The sequence below is a fragment of the Panthera pardus genome, unplaced genomic scaffold (assembly GCF_024362965.1).
Source record: "Panthera pardus isolate Hobbes unplaced genomic scaffold, ASM2436296v1 HiC_scaffold_16, whole genome shotgun sequence".
Classification (NCBI taxonomy): domain Eukaryota; kingdom Metazoa; phylum Chordata; class Mammalia; order Carnivora; family Felidae; genus Panthera; species Panthera pardus.
Genome location: NW_026526721.1, coordinates 83,157,926 through 83,180,676, shown reverse-complemented (window position 1 = coordinate 83,180,676; position 22,751 = coordinate 83,157,926). Strand labels below are relative to the sequence as shown.

Genomic DNA, 22,751 nt, shown 5'->3' with positions numbered 1-22,751 from the left:
CCAGGTGCCCCAACTACTAGAGGATTCTTAAAAGCTGGAGGAGATTTTGGAGGTCCAGCCCCCCACTCAGTAAAACAACCTCCACAGTCAGCCACCTTTCCCCAAACTTTCCCAGTAACAGAGGCAAATGGTTCTCCTGATGGATGCTGAGCAGAAACCTGTGTTCCTATGTCTGTGTACTATGTCTGCACTTTGAGCAATGCAGAACATTATAAGCCTTCAAACACCAAAACACAACTGTTGACCTAAATTTGCTCTTCAATCCAAAATTCCTTAAAGAAAGGATATACACTAACCAGCAGCATAAGAAAGTGCCTGATTACCCTCACCTTCTTATAGAATAAATCAGGAGGCTAAAAAAAATTGCTACCAAAAATTCATATTCACACATGATTGTTTATGCATTAGGACAGAGCCTCTGGTGGTGGAGTGTCCAGATTAAGTTCTTGGCTTTGTCACTTACAAACCAAATGGCCCAAGTTCAGTGACTTAACCTTCCTATACTTCAGTTTTCTCATGTATTAAATGGGTTTATGACAATAGTCAACTATGATTGCTGTGAGATTAAATGAGATGATGTATTAAAACTTCTCAGCAAATGCCCAATATAACATACAGGATACCCAATAAATGGTAGCTATTGACAAAGCACTTTGTACTTTGTAGAACCCTTCTGCATACACTATTGTATTAGATCTCCACAACAACTTTACATATTGGTATGATTAAGCTTATTGTATGGAGAAGGAAAGTGAGACTCCAAGGGTTGAAGGGATTTAATGTGAGGTCATGCAGATAGCAAGTGGCTCAACTTAGACAAGTTACATTCCTGACTCCCACCTCAGTGCTCTTTCAGCCATGTCTGAAAGCATGCTCTTTTGTGCCATGTCAGATCTCAGAGCAAATGGAACTCAAAGTAAACTACTGACAAATGTTATTCTACATAGAGCTTGGCCTCTGGGGCAAGATCTTCCTGGATTCTGCAAGCTATAGAGTCTGATTAAAACACTTGGACAGAGCAATATTTCAAAACTCATCTCCACAGAATTCTGCAAATGCTACTAAGAAAAGGTCAACTGTTGTGGTACATAATGGTTGAGGGGCCCATCTTATTAGCTAACAAATACATAGCAGTAGCCAATTCCCTCAAGGAGCCTCAAAGAATAGGTGGTCATGGTTTTTAATTACTCCATTTGTCCCAGACTAATAACTTTGTGCTTGGGAAGAATTTATTACCTATATTCTGTCTCCAACATCATAAATCATTAGGATTATATGCAGCATTTAAATGCAGGTCTGGATGGAATAATTTCTGAGGTTTCTCCCAAAATGGAGGACTATAGAAAGCTTTGCAAAACTTTAGGTGAGGAATTCTTTTAGGAAAAGATGTTTTGTCAGCAATTCCCTGACCATTTCATTATACTTGGACAGTTTTTAAAATAATATCCACTTTCTCCCCACAGGGTTCTGGCCTTTTCTCATTCAACAATTTAAACAAGTCTTTGCAATAATGACATAAGCAATTATAAAATATTTCTAAACTATGAAACTAGATTTCACATTGGTGGTTTGATGAATACAAAATTGCAAAACAGTATAAAACACTAATAATGCTATAAAAGTAACTCAAAAAGGAAATTAATCAGATTGAATACAAAATCATTTTTAGTGTATCTTGAATTCTGGCACTTGATGAAAAGCCTATGATGAGGCTGTGGTGGAAAGCTGATACCGGGCCAAGAAAGGTCCTTCTAAGCCATTAGGAATGCTGAAGGTTGAAGGCTCTGCCTCTCCATTATGTCAAAGGCCTTGAAACCTGGGGATTTTTATTTTCTTGCTGTCAGTTTATCACAAGTACTGATCTTAGACTTATCAGCCATAATTTGGATTGTTTAAAATTTTTTAAGCTGTTTGAGCTGTTGTGTCAGGCTCACAAAAAGAAAAGGAAGGAAGGGAATGAAAAGAAGGGCTGGCTGAGAGAGAGAGAAGAAATGGGAGACTTTGAGAGTTCAGGGCGTGAGGATCATCTGCATAGTCCTCCCAAGGGAAGAAAGTACTTGGTGGGGAGTGGTACTCGGCAATACATTTCTCTGTGACAGCTTACAGAGTACCACTGGACGAAACAGCCTATTCACTGCCCAAAGGAAGGGTGCAGAGAGGGCAAAAGGGAAGAGGTGTGGCAGCAGGGAAGGGGAAATAATCAGAAGTATGGTGTTGTAGGACAGGAAATCATAAACTGGGTGCTAAGTATATCCTCTATGTTGTATAAATAAGTAAACAAACAAATAAATAAATAAAATGGAAGAAAATACATTTTTTGAGACTTTTAGTTTAGCATCAGTACTTCTCTTGAGAGTGTTAATGCAACTTTAGTGAGGAATTTAAACCTGCTGTGTGATTCTTGTTTGAAAACAGCTCAGTCATTCAGAGCAGGATCATCTGCTTTGCAGGGGGTGGGGTGGGGGGCAGTCTTCCGTGTCACCAGGCTTTACAGGAGGCCAAGCTTGTAAGTTGCTCCCACCTGTCATATGAGCTTAGTCAAACTGGACTCATCCGACTCCTGCTTTGCACTCAAAAGGCATGTGTAACTCTTTAGACCATTGATATTTCCATTTGCCCTTGCCTCATACACAGAAAATTAAGGGTTAACTTTAATCACATGGTTGTTTCGACTTACTGGGAGCACAGACTTACTCTCTTGAGAAAGCAACGCGCCAGAAGTGCAGGGTTTTCGGTGCACTTTTCCAATTCTTTTAGAAAAGTCCTAGGGAAAGAAAAGTATAATAATGTTTTAATTTTTTTACATGTATAAGGTTAAAACTTTTTAAAAGTAAAATCATATAAGGTTTTAAGAGGTCTTTAGAAAAATGCTGTTTTCCAGGCTTTGTTGCTCTTGACTCATTTTCAACACACCGATTTGGGAGAAAAAACATTCTGTGACATTACTAGGATTCCTTGAAACTACCTACAGCTGTCCTGATCATTCTAAGCACTAGCTATAGATAGACAAGATGCAATGATGCTCCCTGCTACATGATAATAACATTAATAAGAACTTCTGCTGTTGCCGCTGCTACTGTTAATATCACTGAGAGCTTCAAGTAAGTCAGGCATAAGCTAAGTACTTCATAAACAATATCTCATTTAATCATCCACCAAATCTTGCAAAGTCGGGTTTCATAAATATGAAACCTGAGTTACATAGAGGTTGAATAACTTTTCCAGAGAAGGTAGCAGAAACGGGATTTCCATTTCACTTTTGTGTCTGACCAATGGACAGGAGACGTGTTTGAGAAGCAACTGTGGTTCACTTCACCAAGCAGTCTTTTCCTTTTCCATCAATTACATGTGTGATTTGGGGTTACTGTATTGAGTAAAGAGAGGAAACGAGCTGCAGTATCATCTGTGAAATGAAAGGCTGGGAAGATGATTTCTAAAGTCCCTTCCTCCTCCAATTCTCTAAAACTCAACACCCAACCAGCCCTGGGCTACAAGGACAACTTGTTTAACCAGTTAGCATTTTCCAACACCCTAGCTCCCAGCACTACCCTATGACAGTAAGTATGTGGATGTGTGTCCTGCTCATCTTTGTATTCCCAATGCTGAACACAGTGCCTGACATAGTACAGGTCCACAATAAAATGCTGATGCATGAATAGATAAATAAGCAAAGGAACATACAAAAAATATTACCTTAATGCCTGACACCTGGTACATGCTCCATTGGTGCCTTTCCCCTTCTCCCTCAGAGATCTGTGGCACTTCTTCCCTCCCTCTCATCCCATCCCACCCCAACCAAATCCACGGACTCTGAACTACTTGCTTAAGCCTAACAATGTCTAAGCATGTTCATCTCCAAATTCCATCAGTCTGATTTCCATTGTTCTTCTACTTTCCATTTTTCCTGATAATATAAATTATTATATACCTGTTGTGAAATTCATAAAGTTCTCTAATATTCCCAAAGAGAAGCTCCTTGTTATTCTGAAGAACATCTGGAATCAGATGCTTCAGCCAAATAAAATCCATTGGAGTGATATATCCCTGCAGAGGTGGAAACAAGGTAGGTTTTACAGGTAGGAACATATGAGAGATGATCTGAATTAGCTACTCCAGGGACCAAAACCCTAACAATTAGGAAATATGGTGTTTAGAAAAATGCTGTTTTCCAGGCTTTGTTGCTCTTGACTCATCTTGATTGACAGTTATCTCCTGAAACCCATTCCATCAAATGCTTTCTTTTGATATTATGTCCTTCGTGCGTCCATCTTCAGAAGATGGTTAAATGGCAATGATAATAAAACGGCAATTTATAGAAAGAAAAAAAATGTATTTTTAAAATGTTTATGTTATACAAGTCAAGTGTGAAAGCCAAAGACTTACCCATCATTTTACAACCAAACACAATTACTATTGTTTTATTATATTTCCTTCATAACTTTTTAAAAGCTTATTTTATATGGCTGTAATCACAGTAATCACATGTAATTCATATTCTGTTTTTCCACATGCATTTTGGGCTAAGCTTGTAAAATTCTACATATATTGTTTTTACTTTTATAAGCATTTTTCAATGTTGCTATATTTATTCAAAATAATTATTTTTTAAATATAATTTATTGTTAAATCAGTTTCCATACAACACCCAGTGCTCATCCCAACAAGTGCCCTCTTCAATGCCCATCGCCCACTTTCCCCTTTCCCCCACCCCCCATCAACCCTCAGTTTATTCTCTGTACTCAAGAGTCTCTAATGGTTTGCCTCCCTCTATCTCTGTGAGTTTTTCCTCCCTTCTGCTCCCCAAGGTCTTCTGTTAAGCTTCTCAAGATCCACATGAGTGAAAACATATGGTATCTGTCTTTCTCTGGCTGACTTATTTCACTTAGCATAATACCCTCCAGTTCCATCTACGTTGCTGCAAATGGCCAGATTTCATTCTTTCTAATTGTCAAGTAGTATTCCATTGTATATATAAATCACATCTTCTTTATCCATTCATCAGTTAATGGACATTTAGGGTCTTTCCACAATTTGGCTATTGTTGAAAGTGCTGCTATAAACATTGGGGTACAATTGCCCCTATGCATCAGCACTCCTATATCCCTTGGGTAAATTCCTACCAGTGCTATTGCTGGGTCATAGGGTAGTTCTATTTTTAATTTTTTGAGGAACCTCCACACTGTTTTCCAGAGTGACTGCACTAGTTTGCATTCCCAACAACAGTGCAAGAGGGTTCCCATTTCTCCACACCCTCGCCAGCATCTATAGTCTTGTGATTTGTTAATTTTAGCCACTCTGACTGGTGTGAGGTGGTATCTCAGTGTGGTTTTGATTTGTATTTCCCTGATGATGAGTGTCATTGAGCATCTTTTCATGTGTCTGTTGGCCATCTGGATGTCTTCTTTGGAAAACTGTCGCTCCATGTCTTCTGCCCATTTCTTCACTGTATTATTTGTTTTTCTGGGTGTTTTGGTAAGTTCTTTATAGATTTTGGATACTAACCCTTTATCTGATATGTCATTTATAAATATCTTTTTCCATTCCACCAGTTGCCTTTTAGTTTTGTTGTTTTTAGTGCAGAAGCTTTTTATCTTGATGAGATCCCAATAGTTCATTTTTGCTTTTAATTACATTGCCTTTGGAGACGTGTTGAGCAAGAAATTGCTGTGGCGTAGGTCAAACAGGAACTTTTTCCTGTTTTCTCCTCTAGAGCTTTGATGGTTTCCTGTCTCACATTCAGGTCTTTCGTCCATTTTGGGTTTATTTTTGTGTATGGTGTAGCAAAGGGATCTAGTTTCATTCTTCTGCACGTTGCTGTCCCGTTCTCCCAGCACCATTTGCTAAAGAGACTGTCTTTTTTCCATTGGATACTATTTCTAGCTTTGTCAAAGATTAGTTGGCCGTATATTTGTGAGTCCAATTCTGGGTCGTCTATTCTATTTCATTGGTCTATGTGTCTGTTTTGGGGCCAATACCATACTGTCTTGATGATTACAGCTTTGTAGTAGAGGCTAAAGTGTGGGATTGTGATGCCTCCCACTTTGGTTTTCTTTTTCAACATTACTTTGGTTATTCTGGGTCTTTTGTGGTTCCTTACAAATTTTAGGATTGTTTGTTCTAGCTTTGAGACGAATGCTAGTGCAATTTTAATTGGGATTGCATTGAATGTGTAGATTGTTTTGGGTAGTATTGACATTTTAACAATATTTATTCTTCCAATCCATGAGCATGGAATGTTTTTCCATTTCTTTGTATCTTCTTCAATTTCTTTCATAAGTGTTCTATAGTTTTCAGCATACAGATCTTTTACATCTTTGGTTAGGTTTATTCCTAGGTATTTTATGATTCTTGGTGCAATTGTGAATGGGATCAGTTTCTTTATTTGTCTTTCTGTTGCTTCATTATTAGTGTATAAGAATGCAACTGATTTCTGTACATTAAATTTGTATCCTGTGACTTTGCTGAATTCATGTATCAGTTCTAGCAGACTTTTGGTGGAGTCTATCAGATTTTCCATATAATATCATGTCATCTGCAAAAAGTGAAAGCTTGACTTCATCTTTGCCAATTTTGACGCTTTCGATTTCCTTTTGTTGTTTGATTGCTGATGCTAGAACTTCCAACACTATGTTAAACAACAGCAGTGAGAGTGGACATCCCTGTCGTGTTCCTGATCTCAGGGGGAAAGCTCTCAGTTTTTCCCCATTGAGGATGATATTATCTGTGGGCTTTTCATAAATGGCTTTTATGATGTTTAAGTATGTTCCTTCTATCCCTACTTTCTCGAGGGCTTTTATTAAGAAAGGATGCTGAATTTTGTCAAATGCTTTTTCTGCATCTATTGACAAGATCATTTGGTTCTTAGCCTTCCTTTTATTAATGTGATGTATCACATTGATTGATTTGTGAATATTGAACAAATCCTGCAGCCCAGGAATGAATCCCACTTGATCGTGGTGAATAATTCTTTTTATGCTGTTGAATTCAATTTGCTAGTATCTTGTTGAGAATTTTTGCATTCATAGTCATCAGGCCTGTAGTTCTCTTTTTTGCCTGGGTGTCTGTCTGGTTTGGGAATCAAAGTAATGCTGGCTTCATAGAATGAGTCTGGAAGTTTTCCTTCCATTTCTATTTTTTGGAACAGCTTGAGAAGAATCGGTATTAACTCTGCTTTAAATGTCTGGTAGAATTCCCCGGGGAAGCCATCTGGTCCAGAACTCTCATTTTTGAGATTTTTGATAACTGATTCAATTTCTACACTAGTTATGGGTCTGTTCAAATTTCCTATCTCTTCCCATTTGAGTTTTGGTAGTGTGTGGATGTCTAGGAATTTGTCCATTTCTTCCAGGTTGTCCAATTTGCTGGCATATAATTTTTCATAGTATTCCCTGCTAATTGCTTGTATTTCTGAGTGATTGGTTGTGATAAATCCATTTTCATTCGTGATTGTATCTACTTGAGTCCTGTCTCTTTTCTTTTTGAGAAGCCTGGCTAGAAGTTTATCAATTTTGTTTATTTTTTCAAAAAAACAACTCTTAGTTTCATTGATCTGTTCTACTTTTTTTTTTTTTTTTGGATTCTATATTGTTTATTTCTGCTCTGATCTTTATTATTTCTCTTCTTCTGCTGGGCTTGGGGTGTCTTTGCTGTTCTGCTTCTAGTTCCTTTATGTGTGCTGTTAGATTTCGTATTTGGGATTTTTCTTGTTTCTTGAGATAGGCCTGGATTGCAATGAATTTTACTCTTAGGACTGACTTTGCTGCATTCCAGCGGGTTTGGATTGTGGTGTTTTCATTTTCGTTTGTTTCCATATATTTTTTAATATCTTCTCTAATTGTCTGGTTGACCCATTTGTTCTTAGGAGGCTTTTCTTTAACCTCCATGCTTCTGGAGGTTTTCCAGACTTTTTCCTGTGGTTGATTTCAAGTTTCATAGCAGTGTGATCTGAAAGTGTGTATGGTATGGCCTCAATTCTTTTATATTTATTGAGGGCTGTTTTGTGACTCAGTATGTGATCTATCTTGGAGAACGTTCCACGTGCACTCAAGAAGAAAGTAAATTCTGCTGTTTCAGGATGTATAGTTCTAAATGTATCTGTCAAGTCCATCTGGTCCAGTGTATCATTCAGGGCCATAGTTTCTTTAATGACTTTCTGTCTAGATGATCTGTCCATTGTTGTAAGTGGAGTATTAAAGTCCCCTGTAATTACCACATTCTTACCAATAAGACTGCTTATGTTTGAGATTAATTGTTTTATATATTTCGGTGCTTCTGAATTCGGTGCATAAACATTCATAATTGTTAGCTCTTCCTGATGGATAGACTCTGTAATTATTATATAATGCCCTTCTTCATCTCTTGTTACAACCTTTAATTTAAAGTCTAGTTTGTCTGAAATAAGTATGGCTACTCCAGCTTTCTTTTGACTTCCAGTAGCATGATAGATAGCTCTCCATCCCCTCACTTTCAATCTGAAGGTGTTCTCAGGTCTAAAATGGGTTTCTTTTAGACAGCAAATAGATGGATCTTGTCTTTTTATCCATTCTGTTACCCTATGTCTTTTGATTAGAACGTTTAGTCCATTTACATTCAGTGTTATTATTGAAAGATATGGGTTTGGAGTCATTGTGATGTCTGTAGGTTTCATGCTTGTAGTGATGTCTCTGGTACTTTGTGGTCCTTGCAACATTTCACTCACAGAATCCCCCTTAGGATCTCTTGTAGGGCTGGTTTAGTGGTGATGAATTCCTTTAGCTTTTGTTTGTTTGGGAAGACCTTTATCTCTCCTTCTATTCTGAATGACAGACTTGCTGGATAAAGGATTCTCAGCTGCATATTTTTTCTGTTCATCACATTGAAGATTTCCTGCCATTCCTTTCTGGACTGCCAAGTTTCAGTAGATAGGTCTGCTACTACCCTTACGTGTCTACCTTTGCATGTTAAGTCCTGTTTATCTCTAGCTGCTTTCAGAATTCTCTCTTTATTCTTGTATTTTGCCAGTTTCACTATGATATGTCATGCAGAAGATTGATTCAAGTTATGTCTGAAGGGAGTTCTCTGTGCCTCTTCCGTTTCAATGTCTGTTTCCTTCCCCAGATTGGGGAAGTTGTCAGCTATGATTTGTTCAAGTACACCTTCAGCCCCTTCCTCTCTCTCTTCTTCTTCTTCTGGAATTCCTATGATACAGATATTGTTCCATTTGATTGCATCACTTAGTTCCCTAATTCTCCCCTCATGATCCTGGATTTTTTAATCTCTCTTTTTCTCAGTTTCCTCTTTTTCCATAATTTTATCTTCTAATTCACCTATTCTCCCCTTTGCCTCTTCAATCTATGCTGTGGCCACCTCCATTTTATCTTGCATCTCACTTATTGCATTTTTAAATTCATCATGACTATTTTTTAGTTCCTTGATCTCTGCAGCAATAGATTCTCTGCTGTCTTCTATGCCTTTTTGAATCCCAGCAATTAATTTTATGACTATTATCCTAAATTCTTGTTCAGTTATATTGCTTATATCTGATTTGATCAATTCTTTAGCTGTCACTTCTTCCTGGAATTTCTCTTAAGGAGAATTCTTCCATGTCATCAGTTTGGCTAATTTTCTGTCCCTTATGAGTTTTAAAAGCTTGTTACGTGCTCTGCACCTGTGAGCACTGCTATATTAAAGGGGGGCCATACACCATACAGGGTCTGGCCCTTCAGGAGGTGTTTTTTTGGAGGGTGTTACTTGCTCTCCGTTATTGTGACTTTGGTTATTTTATTTCCCTACTTGTAGTGATGTTTTGGACCCTCCCAGGTGTGCTTTGATTTGTTCCTTGAAGTAGCCCTGGAAAGGAAAACAAACAAACAAACAAACAGCAAACAAAAACACACAAACAGACAAATAAAACAAACAAACAATCCAAAAGCAAAAAACCAAAAACACCAACTATAAGTAAAGAATAGGGTGGAGGCGGTGCTGATGGAAGAGCACATACAAAGAGAGAAATGACAGGGGTGGGGAAAAGAAAAAATAAACATTGAGCAGGCAGAGAGACTAAATGGCTTAATCCAGAGAGAGAGAAAGGAAAATAAAGAAGGGGGGGGGGGGGGGAGAAACGATGATAAAGTTATGTAGACAGAGAAACTATACAGCTTGAGTATTCCAGAGAGAGAGAGAGAAAGGAAAGTAAAGAAGGAGGTGTAGAACATGTATCAAGAGAATGGATTAAATATGTCTGCTTAAACAAACCAAGAACCAGAGTAACCGGCCTAGAGGAGGAAAGAGATAAGGAGAAAAGGAAGGTAGAATGTATCTAAATAATAAGAATTGTCCTAGAATTAATCCAGGTAATGTAGAAGCACTGGTCTGGAAGACTGGTCGGTCTGGTTCCTCAGTGTCTATGCTGCTCCAGTAGACACACACTTACCCCGCGTGGAGGGGCGTGGTTTGGTATAGGCAGGTCCCGCCTCCACGGGGAGCCCCATGGACCCATCTCTGAGGCCTCACCTTGGTGGTGGGGAGAAAAATGGCTACGCCCCCCCCCCCCCCCCCCCTCTGACCCGGTGGACTCCGTTGGAGTCATCCTCACTGTGCCATGGGCACAGACGGGGCAGTCTTTCTCGCTCCACCAATTCCCGTGCCCCAGTGATTGGCTGGGATTTAAACTCCCACTCCATGCGCCCTGGCACTGGGGAAGCACCTCTCTATGCCATCCGATATGTGGTCCTGGCTGTTTTTGTTCCATGTTGCAGCACTCCAGGGAAGGGGTCGCTTTCTCCTACTGTGGACTGCGCCCCTGACCTAGCCACTGAGCATGGGGGTGGCAGACGCAGGCAGGCTTTGTCTTGTGCTGCAGCACTTCGAGGAGGTGACCGCTTTCTCCTACTGTGACTGCGCCCCTGACCTACCACTGAACCCGGGGGTAGCTCCCCTCCTCCCCAGGTGCACGAACAGGGCAGCCAGCCCCAGTCTGAAGAAAGCCCCGCAGTTAGAGATGGGATCCCTCTCCGTCTGGGTCTGAGGTTTTTCTCTTGTCCAGATGCAGTCCTACACTTCCCCAGCCACTCTTTCGCTTCCCTTTGGCTCTTCGCAGAAGGCCCCACGCGGCCCCATTTTATCTCCTCCAGTTCGCAATCACCCACCTATAGCCTGTGGGGTTGTTCCGGTGTCTCCCTGTTAGACTCAGTCTCTTTTCCTCCCCGACTCTCAGGGTTCAAAGTCCTTTGGCTTCAGCCCTTCTTTGTTTGAGAGATGCGGGAAGTACGGATCCCCCTACTTCTCCGCCATATTGGCCTGATCCTCCAAAATAATTATTTTGTAACTGCTGAATAATATTTCATTTAGCATAAATATCAGAATTTATTAACCACCCCCTATTTTATTGGCGATTTTTTCTTCTGATATTTTATTATTAAAAAATTCTATTATAACTTTGTACACATAATCTTTTTCTCAAAATTATTTCCTTAGGAAAACAGGAAAATTCTAATTTTCACTCTCAAGCAAAAAATGCTACTTGAAACAATTCCCCTTTATTAAATTATCAAAAACATTCAAATTATCATGCTCATTGTTGACAACCATAGGGTGAACCTATTGGGCACTGCTAGAATCATATGAATTGTCACAGTCCCTTGTAAGTTATTTGGCTAAATGGATCAATAGTCAAACGAATGTTCTTATCTCTATTGGAAAGATACTTGTGATAGTGTAAGACCTGTCCCCTCAGTGGGGATGCTAGAGACATGTGGCAACTACCTTAAGTCTCTTTGTGCAACAGAACTTCTCTAGTTTGAATACATGCTTAATGTCTCCTACCCCAATCTACTTACATCAATTATGCTCTTAATTTCTTTTATATAAATCTCTTCGGTCTCAAGCAAGTCACGTATAATGCGTCTGGATCACAGCAGCAGGTGGGAATGTGAAAGAGAAAGAGAGGGAGGGGAGAGAGGTTTTTTTAGAATTCTTAATATTCTCAACAATACAGTTCCCTTTAGTGACTTACCTATTCAGATTGCGGTACTTCATTCTATTCTGTTGGACACCCAAGGACACCCAAGGACAGCATCTCACAAAACCACACTCTAATCACACTGGCATAAGAAGAAAAAGGAAGGCTAGAGGACTGTAAACCCACTTGTATAGCCAATGAATGACCTGTCTTCTGGTGAGCCATCATGTGGGGGTCAAGAAGGCAGAGATTGTGGAGTCAGAAATGCCAGGTTTGGATCCTTGGTCAGGAAAGCCTACCTGACCTCTACACTGTATGTGTGATTTCCAAGATTTTCTCTGTAGCTTTCTGCTGTTTCATTGCTCAGATCAAGGTCTTTGACCCACATGAGTGGACTTTGTTGTGCATGGGGTTAGATGGATTCCAGTTATGTTCTCTTTCTCTGGCATCTAATGTGTCAGTAGCATTGGTTTCCTCAGCCAACAGACATGACCTCTGTCTGCTTCTCTTGAGGAAAGCAGGTGGGGGTTGTGGTGGGCAGAATGCTCATCCCAGTTTCCTGACTCTGTGTGTACACACACCTCCTCCCAGTTAATTAACTGAACACTAATTTAGGTGCTGCTGTCAAGGGACTTTGCCATTCTGTTTTGTTCCAAACCAGTTAACCTTGAGATAGGTAGATTACCTGGCTGGGCTTTTCTACTCTCATGAACTCATCAGATCTGGGTCTGGAAGTCGGAAAGACTAGAAGAATAAGAAAGATATAACACAAGGGAGGCTGTCCTTGGCTGGCTGTGGAGATGGAAGAGGCCATGTGGTAAGGAACATAGGCTGCCTCTAGGAGCTAAGAGTGGCCCCTAGTTAATAACCAGTGAGGAAACTGGGACTTGGGTCCCTCAGTTACAAGAAACTGAATTCTGCCACAACCACATCAACTTAGAAGAGGAAACTGTGCACAGCTGACTAACTGTTTTAGCTCTGTGGGACCTGAGCAAAAAGCCAGTCATGCTGTGCCTGACCTCTTGGCCCCGGAAACTGTGAGCTGCTAAGTTTGTGGTCATTTTTTATGCAGCAATAGAAAACTAATAGAAAGACTGAGGCCAGTCCCCACATCTATCTCCAGAGAGACTGTTCTCTTTCTCTTCTCAGACACTTTCTTTTTTTGGCTTTCTTTCAGGCCTCCAAGTGAGTTAGTGTTTGTACAGGTGATCATGTGTACCATATATACATTTGATCATGTGACCATGTGTACAATATATACATTTATGGTTTCCTGTGAACTGTTGGTAGGTTAATCTATTAAAAGGTAGCCTATCCCAGTAATATCTCTGACATCAGCCATAGCAACATTTTTCTAAATGTGTCTCCTGAGGCAAGGAAAATAAAAGCAAAAATAAACCACTGGGACTATATCAAAATAAAAACCTTCTGCATAGCAAAGAAAACAATCAACAGAACTAAAACGCAACCTACTGAATGGGAGAAGATGTTTGCAAATGACATATCCTACAAAGGGTTAGTATCTAAAATACATAAAGAACTTACACAACTCAACACCAAAAAACACAAATAATCCAATTAAAAATGGGCAGAAGACATGAACAAACATTCCTCCAAAGAAGGCATACAGATGGAAAACAGACACATGGAAAGATGCTCAACAACACTCATCGATAATCAGGGAAATACAAATCAAAAGTACAATAAGGTATCACCTCACACCTGCCAGAATGGCTAAAATAAAAAAGACAAGAAACAAGTGTTGGTGAAGATGTGAAGAAAAAGGAGCCCTTGTGCACTGTTGATAGAAATGCAAACTGGTGCAGCCACTGTGAAAACCAGTGTGGAGTTTCCTCAAAAAATTAAAAATAGAACTACCATATGATCCAGTAATCCCACTACTGGGTATTTACCTAAAGAATATGAAAACACTAATTCAAAAATATATGCACCCCTATGTTATAGCGGCATTATTTACAATAGCCAAATTATGGAAGCAGCCCAAGCGTCCATTGATAGATGGATATATACACAATGGAATATTACTCAGCCATAACAAAGAATGAAATCTTGCCATTTGCAACAACGTGGATGGATCTAGAGTTATAATGCTAAGTGAAACAAGTCAGTCAGAGAAAGACAAATACCATATGATCTCACTCATATGTAGAATTTAAGAAACAAAACAAATGAACAAAGAGAAAAAAAAGACAAACGAAAAAACAGACTCTTAACTATAGAGAATAAACTGATGCTTACCAGAGGGGAGGTCTTGGGGGAAATAGGTGGACTAGATGAAGAGTACACTTATCATGATGAGCACTGAGTAATGTATAGAATTGTCAAATCACTGTATTATACATATGAAACTATTATAACACTGTATGTCAACTACTCTGGAATTAAAATATAAATAAATAAATAAATAAATAATTAAATAAACAAATAAAGCTGAACCCAAAAAACCCACAATAAATTAGAAAAATAAATAAATAAATGGTAGTCTATCCTAGTAAAGGGCTTCTTTTTCTCTCATAGAATGGATGTGGTGAGGGACAAATAATCAAAGGACACACAATTTACACAAATATAAAAATGACTATTAGTCTTATAAAAAAATGTTCAATGCACACTAATCCAACAAAGGCATAGTAAAAAGAAATAACAATTATCAACTACTAGAACAGTAGAAATTTCAAATCTCAAAGGGAGACTGATAGATAAGAATGTGGAAACACTCTCAGAGAATATTGACAGAAGTGCACCTGTGTGCAAGACGACCTGGAAATATCTCATCAAAATTTAAAACACGTGCTCCTTGATTCAGTAATTTCATTCCTACTAATGTCCATTATTTGTAATTATTTGCACTTCCACAACAACCAGATATAAATTGGAAATTATTTATATGTTCATCAGTAAATTATGGTACAGATATATAATGAAATGGCATGCAGTTTTAAAAAAAGAATGAGGCTGACTGAGTCATGCTGGTATGACACAGTCCTGGTATATTAAGTGAACTTAAAAAAACATAAGATGAAGAACAATATACATGGTATTACTATGTAAAAGTGAGTACGTATACATACATATATGTATGTATATATAATTGTACATGCTTAGGAAATTCATGCAAAGAGGGGCGCCTGGGTAGCTCAGTCAGTTAAGCATCTGAGTCTTGGTTTTGGCTCAGGTGATGATCTTAAGCTGAAAGCACGGAGCCTGCCTGGGATTCTCTCTCTCCCTCTCTCTCTCTGCCTCTACTCCACTCTCTCTGTCTCTCAAAATAAATAAACTTTAAAAAAGAAGAAAATTCATGCAAAGAAACTTAAGACATTGTTAATAGTGATTGCTTTTGGAGAGTTGTACTGAAGGCTAGAAAACAGGGAAGGAAATTTTTTTACCTTTTACTCTACACCTCCCTACAAACTTTAATTAAAAATTTTTTTTTACCAGTTTTATAATTAAAAAATAGTTTAAATGACATTTTAAAATGAATGTTACTGGAGGTTATGACATATAAACTCCAGTAGGGAGATAATTATAAACCTATAATTTACATGTTTTATAGCTCAACAATGATCTCTTCTTAAAATGACAATTTTTGTATCTATTTATAAATGCTTATTATAAGACAAGACTGAAAAAGGATAGTCACTGACAGAGGACACAATTTCAAGAAGTATACAGACTTTAAGATCACACTTAGGTAACAAAGTCACTAAGAGGTTCTTTTGCTTTTTACAGTCATCCTAAAATGACAGCAGTTGCTATGTCAGAAGGAAATACAGGTCTCAATACCAATCTATTCCATGAGCCATGGCATTAAGTAGGACCACAGCAACCGTCCACAGAAACCAGAGTACAGCCAGTCTCTTAAGCCCTTATGAAGCACCGTGCTTAAACAACTTGGCAGGTCTGTTTAAGGACGTATTGACAATTAAATGAAGTCAGAAGGCAGATAACACTAGGTGGAGGGCAGAAATCAATTTTAATCACCCAACAGTTCCATAAGAACTCAGAGACTCTTAGGAGTTTTGGGGAACCTGACACAAGAAAATATTCACAACTCAGAAGAAAAAAAATCGCTTATCAGGTCATGTCCCAGTTTATAGTTTGGAAACAGTCTAGAGATCTCATCCAGTAGCTTCATTTTACTTGTTGGAGTGCAATGGATAAAACTAGAGTGATAGGGAGTCCCCTGAACACCATAAGCCCAGACTTCAGTTCAGATCTTGTTTTAAATAGCCTTCAACACCACTGGTAAGCCATTCTTTTTTTCTCTCCTTTGTTTTTTTTAATAACTTTCTAAAATGGGAGAAAATTTATGATTCTTGTTGATGATTGCCTGCTTCGTTATTCCAAAGCACATAACTTTGTAGAAAAGACTCTCAAGGATTTAACATCTCAAGTCATCAAGTATATATAATGTAGATGAAGAACAAAACATTAAAGGTACTCAAGTAATAAAAAACCCTTGAACACCTAGAGCAATTTATGTCCTGATGGATATCTATCCAGAGATGGAGCACTGTAATTAGGGCACCAAATGGAGTTAACCATGCCAGATCAGCTTGCAGTAATGTAATCTATACTAGTGTATATTCTGGCACTTTGTTTCACATTTAAAAGTGGATCTCCCTCCATCCCTGACCCCTATGTCATTAAGGAAGAAAAGGAGGGATAATGTGTTTTAAGGGACTGTTTCCCCTCTGAAGCCATATTTCAAGCTAGCATAAAAACAGAGCTTTGGATATCTGTTTCCATTCTGTATGACACCTCATGTTTTTTTCAGATGACACTGTAACCAAGGGGCAAGAATGGAACCTTTTTAAAAAACTGAATGTGGGGGCATCTGGGTGGCTCAGCAGGTTAAGCATCCGACTTTGGCTCAGGTCATGATCTCATGGTTCGTGGGTTCAAGCCCCACAACAGGCTCTGTGCTGAACAGCTCAGAGCCTGGAGCCTTCTTTGGATTCTGTGTCTCCCTCTCTCTCTGCCCCTCCCCGACTCATTCTCTCTCTCTTCTCTCTCTCTCTCTCTCAAAAATAAATAAACACTAAAAAAATTTTTAAAAGCTCAATGCAACCCTATTTTGTAAGCTAGATCATTAAAGTACATAAATGTTATTAGGATTTCCTGATAAGTTTCTTCTTTGTCCATGCATCCTAATCTTGTTTCCCCCCCTTTTTTAAACTATTTTTTAAGTTTTATTTTTATTTATTTTGAGATAGAGAACACATGCAAGGGAGGGGCAGACAGAGAGGGAGAGAGAGAATCCCAAGCAGGCTCTGCACTGATAGCACAGAGCCTGACACAGGACTCAAACTCACAAACAATGAGATCATGACCTGAGCCAAACTCAGGACTCAAACTCACAAACAATGAGATCATGACCTGAGCCAAACTCAGGTGCTTAACCGACTGAGCCACCCAGTTGCCTCTGTTTCCCTTTTTTAACCATTGCCTTTCATTTCCCACCTCCACCTCCCCACTTCCCATATCTCCAATAGAATAGCATCCTTTTGGAAACCAACCTGTCAGAAATATATTTTTGCTCATTAATTGTCAACACAATTTGCCATCAAGAGTTTTTATTTACTCCTGGTATGATAGCTAACAATGCACATGTCAGAAAGAGCTATAGATTTTCACATTTTAAAAGTTAGTTTTCATTTAAAACCCTTTTTGCCAAGTTGAAAGGACTGTTCTTTTTTTTTTTCTTCATTTTTTTAATTTTAGAGAGAGAGAGCATGAGAGCTGGGGAGGAGGAACAGAGGAAGAGAAGGAGAGAGAGAGAGAGAGAGAGAGAGAGAGAGAGAGAATGCCAAGCAGCTCCATGCTCAGTGTGGAGCCTGATTCAGGGCTCGATCTCATGACCTTGGGATCACGACCTGAGCTGAAATCAAGAGTCAGACACTCAACCGACTGAGCCACCTGGGCAACTCTGAAAGGACTGTTCCTATCCTTCTCAAACTCTACAGCATCTGACATAATGGATACTCACCTTCTTAAACCTTTTTCTTCCTTTGGTTTCTCTTTCTTATTTACTCTTCATTCACCACCTACCTCTCTGTTTCTTCTCTATTCCCTGCTTGCTTCATCTTCCTCCTCCTGTCTAATGTTGCTGCTCCCAGAGGTCTAAACTCAGGTTCCTAGGGCTTCCTTCCTCTTCTCTCATGCTACTGACCCCATGTCATTATCTTCCTCCCAGACCTGTGGTTACGCTCAAGCCCATGTTGCCAATAGTTTACACGCTTCTCCCCTGGATGTCTCCCAGACACCTCAATCACCTCAAGCTGAAGCAGAACTCATTAGACAGAAGCAGCATGTATATCAGTGGAACTGACATTTCGTAGGGTCCCTGAAACACAGTTGTCATTTCAAACTGCTCCCTACCATTATTGCTTATATACTCAATCTGTTGCCAAGCCTCATCATTTCATCTTTCAATATGTTTCTTGGAGTCACTGCTTATTCTCCATTTCTGGTGTGGCCAGTAGAAAGCAAGCTCTCCCTTCCTCTCACTTCGAATACTTTGGTGCACTTCTGGAAGTTCCCCTTTCCTCTGAGGTCTCCCCCTCTTCAGTCTGTTTTGCAGACCACTAGTCTGTGCCTTTCATAAAGCTCCATTTTCTTCATGCCACCATTCCCCCTCTTCAAAAACTTAAAACCCCTTCCAATCGCCCACAATTGCCAGTGTTCCAGGATTTCAAGACTCCATTCATGTGATAAGAATCTACTTAGGGAGCTTGTTCTAAAGGTAAATCCAGACCTACAAATCCAGAATGGGGAGTAATGGGTGGGAGCTATAGGGGGAATCTGTAATTTGCACAAACGTCCCAGACAATCTAATGCAAATGTTTTGCTATTCAAATAAGTAACACTGATCTGACCCACTCCTTTTAGCCACCTCCTCCCCCCACCATTAGTTAGGCCAGTGTTATTACTTTACATTCCCTTTCAAATTCCAGTCATTCTTTTTTTTAAGTCTTTTATTTATTTATTTTTATTTTAGAAACAGCGCACTCATGCAAAGTGGGTGGGAGAGGGAGAGGGAGGGAAAGAGAGAGAGAGAGAGAGAGAGAGAGAGAGAGAGAATCTTAAGCAGGCTCCATGCTCAGCAGACAGCCCAACACAGGGCTCAATCCCACAACCCTGGGATCATGACCCGAGCTGAAATCAAGAGTCAGACACTCAACCGCCTGAGCCACCCAGGCGCCATGTCAAATTCTAATGATTCTTGAAAACTCAGTTCCAATCCTCCCTTTTCCATGAAAATGCTTTCTAACAGCTTCGTATAAAATTGGTGCCACAGTCTTGTCCTCACTTCCCAAGTAAAAACTGTTAGATCCATTTACCAATCCTTTATTACGTTCCCTACTATCATTAGCCAGGCACCATTATAGGCACTTGGGCTCAAGAAATGTACCATGGTCCCAGGCCTTAGTTCATAGTGTAGAGGCAGAGACAAGAAAGTCAATGACTCCAGTACAGTGTGGTAAGGTATTGGATAGTCAGAGGAGTTAAGTGCAGAGGAGAGGACAAAATTAAGCCAAGGGTAGCGGGAGACACTACTACCAATTTTGAGTTGAGTGATGTTTAAGCTGAGTTTAAAAAAGAAAGCAAGCAAAAACTAAAAAAGAAAAAAGAAAAAAAGAAAAAAGAAAGCAAGCAAGGGAAAACGTTTGGAAGAAGTGTGTCCCAGGCTGAGGGGAACAGCATAGAGGAGAAAGCAGAGGTGAGTTTAAAAAAGAAAGCAAGCAAAAACTAAAAAAGAAAAAAGAAAAAAAAAGAAAAAAGCAAGCAAGCAAGGGAAAACGTTTGGAAGAAGTGTGTCCCAGGCTGAGGGGAACAGCATAGGGGAGAAAGCAGAGGTGAGTTTAAAAAAGACAGCAAGCAAAAACTAAAAAAGAAAAAAGAAAAAAAGAAAAAAGAAAGCAAGCAAGGGAAAACGTTTGGAAGAAGTGTGTCCCAGGCTGAGGGGAACAGCATAGAGGAGAAAGCAGAGGTGAGAGATGTATGCTCAATCAGTACTTGTAAATTCTCTGGTGGGGCTGGTCAACAGTCTAGTAGGTTCACAAAATGCCAGAAACAAATATAAGCTTAAAGACCATCCAATTCATCCTTATTTTGCAGATGAAAAAACAAGAGGCCCAGAGCCACAAAGTGACTTGCTGAAGACCCACCACTTTGGCGAAGCCAATGTTCTTCGCAAGATGTTACGCTACCTCTCTTCACCTGTTTGGGGGTATATCCAAAGTCCTGTTTGATTACTAAATACTAAATAAAACACAAATTTAAAATGAAACTAGCATACTGTTGTAAAAATACTGGGTTTCAGGATGTTAAATTTTTAAGTCTATTTCTATCTCAAATATAGATGGTGACCTTGAGCAAGTCACTTTCTTTCCCAGGGTATCGCCCATTTCTTTATGTGTCAAAAGGCCAAATTAGATAATCTTGAGAATCCCTGCTGGCTCTCAAAGATCATTTTCTAAATATATTATCATTTCTAATAAAATGTATGATGTGGTCTTTGGCCTAATCACACCTCACTTTTCATTGCTGCAAGAAATGAAACAAAACTTGTAAAACTTTCCATTCACTCACATCCTCAAGGGGCTAAATAGCTAGTGTGTAAATGGAAAGTGCACCAGGACAGCACGAGGAAGGCAAATCAACATGGGCTGGAGACGTCCTGGAGACGGTGAAATCTGAACTGTCCTCTGTAAGAGGTGAGGGCTTGGCCAGGAAGACAGAGGGCTGTTCCAGGAAGAAGGAAACATGAGCAGAGTCTGGGAGTTCTGGCCACATGGGGGCCTTGCGTGAACCACGCTGCTGGGGCAGGGGCTGGATGGGGAGCAAGGGAGGTGGTTGGGGGGGGGCCCAGATGGAGGAGATGGTTGTCCTGCTGGGCTACAGTGTAGACTTGATGCAGGAGCCCAGGGGAAGGTACAGGAGATTCATTTGGCCTGCAGGGCAGACAACTCTCCGGGAACCCTTGTCATTAGCACAGAATGGGCCCTGAGGGCTCTGACTTAGGAGAAGATGTTCTTAGTTCGACATCTTTCTTCTGTTTCGATTAGGTGTTCCATATTATACAATACATTCTCAGAACTGTAAATGGTAGCAACATGGACGCTATAGACCCATATAATGACCATGTTGAAACCAATGATTTTTAAGCATTAAAAAAAAGGTCTGATGAATGCAAACACTTCCCTGGCTTCTGGAAGGCTAAAAGTTGAGAGACTCTTGCTCTGCTGCTGAGTGCCATTTGTTCTCTCTTCTTTGTATCTGTTTGTATATTTTTTCTTATGTCCATTGGATTTGGCCTCATTACTCTGATGCATTTAGAGTATACTACCTCAAATTCTTTTTGGAAGAGGATGGGGCATAAATAAATTATTATTAAAGTTCATCTGGGTGGATGCTTGTTCTTCGATATCACATAATAAATAATGACAAAGGAATTTCACACATACTACACTTCTTAAAAGAGAGACTGCTTATAAACACAATCTCATTAATGCTAATTCAAGATAACAATCCTGCATTTGTATAGCATTTTAGGGATTATAATTTTTCTAATTGTGTTTAAAATTTACCATTTAAACACGTTTTAAGTGTACAATTCAGTAGTATTAAGTACATTCAAAATGTATATCACATTCACAGCCATCACTAGAACAGTTTCAATCATCCCAAACTGAAACTGTGTATCTATTTTTTTTTAATGTTTATTTATTTTTGAGAGAGACAGAGACAGAGACAGAGCACAAGCAGGGGAGGGGCAGAGAGAGAGAGGGAGACACAGAATCCCAAGCAGGCTCCAGGCTCTGAGCTATCAGCACAGAGGCTGACGTGGGGCCTGAACTCATGAACCATGAGATCATGACCTGAGCTGAAGTCAGACGCTCCACAGACTGAGCCACACAGGCACCCCAAAATTCCCGTATCTATTAAACACTAACTCTCCATTTCTCCCTCCCTCCCCCAGTCCACAGTAACCTCTATTCCATTTTCTGTCTCCAAGGGTTTTCTTATCCTGGGTACCTTGTTTAAAAATGGAATCATACAACATACAACGTTTGTCCTTCTGTGCCTGGCTTATTTCACTTAGCATAGTGTTTTAAAGTTCATCCATGTTGTAGCATTTGTCAGAATTTCATTCCTGTTTATGGCTGAATATCTTTCATTGTTTGTATATACTACATTTTGTTTATCCTTCCATCTGTTGATGGATACTTTGGTGTTTTTCACCTTTGGCTCTTGTGAATAATGCTGCTATGAACATTGGTGGGCAACTTTCTGTTTGAGTCTCTGCTTTCAGTTCTTTTAGGTACACACCCACAAGTGAAAATGCCGGGCCATATGACAATTCTATTTTTAACTTTTTGAAGAAACATCACACTGTTTCCCATAGCGACTATACCATTTGACATTCCCACCAGCAATGCACCAGAGCTCCAATTTCTCCATATCCTTGTCAACACTTGTTATTTTCTATTTTTTAAGTGGCCTAATGGGTGTGAAGTAGACTTGTTTTCCTTAATGTGTGCCTTACCTTCCTTGATCCATTCAACACCTGACAAAGAGCTCCTCCAGGGTATTTGTCCTGTATTATTTATCTTTGTCCCCTTGCCTTATAAGTAGGTAAATTCTCAATAAATGTTTATTGAATGGATGAATGGTAGATTTGAGGAACAGACACCAATTCTGTGAGCAAGAGTAGGTATTAATTGTTATTCTCATTTCACAGAAGAGGAAATTGAGACTCAGAGCATTAAGTGACTTGATTGAGGTC

The 22,751-nt window shown here is 39.5% G+C and overlaps 1 protein-coding gene across 2 annotated transcripts in view; it reads right to left on the bottom strand.

Annotated features, from left to right (window-relative positions):
• Positions 1-22,751, bottom strand: part of MCF2L2 (MCF.2 cell line derived transforming sequence-like 2) — a 261,195-nt gene that overhangs the window by 53,017 nt on the left and 185,427 nt on the right. For both annotated transcript variants that reach the window (XM_053903603.1, XM_019463281.2), the window contains 3 exons: positions 11,817-11,883; positions 3,929-4,044; positions 2,695-2,764 (listed from right to left, as the gene is read on the bottom strand). In XM_053903603.1, the coding sequence (XP_053759578.1) occupies positions 2,695-2,764; positions 3,929-4,044; positions 11,817-11,883 (253 nt within the window). The remainder of the gene's footprint in view (positions 1-2,694; positions 2,765-3,928; positions 4,045-11,816; positions 11,884-22,751) is intronic.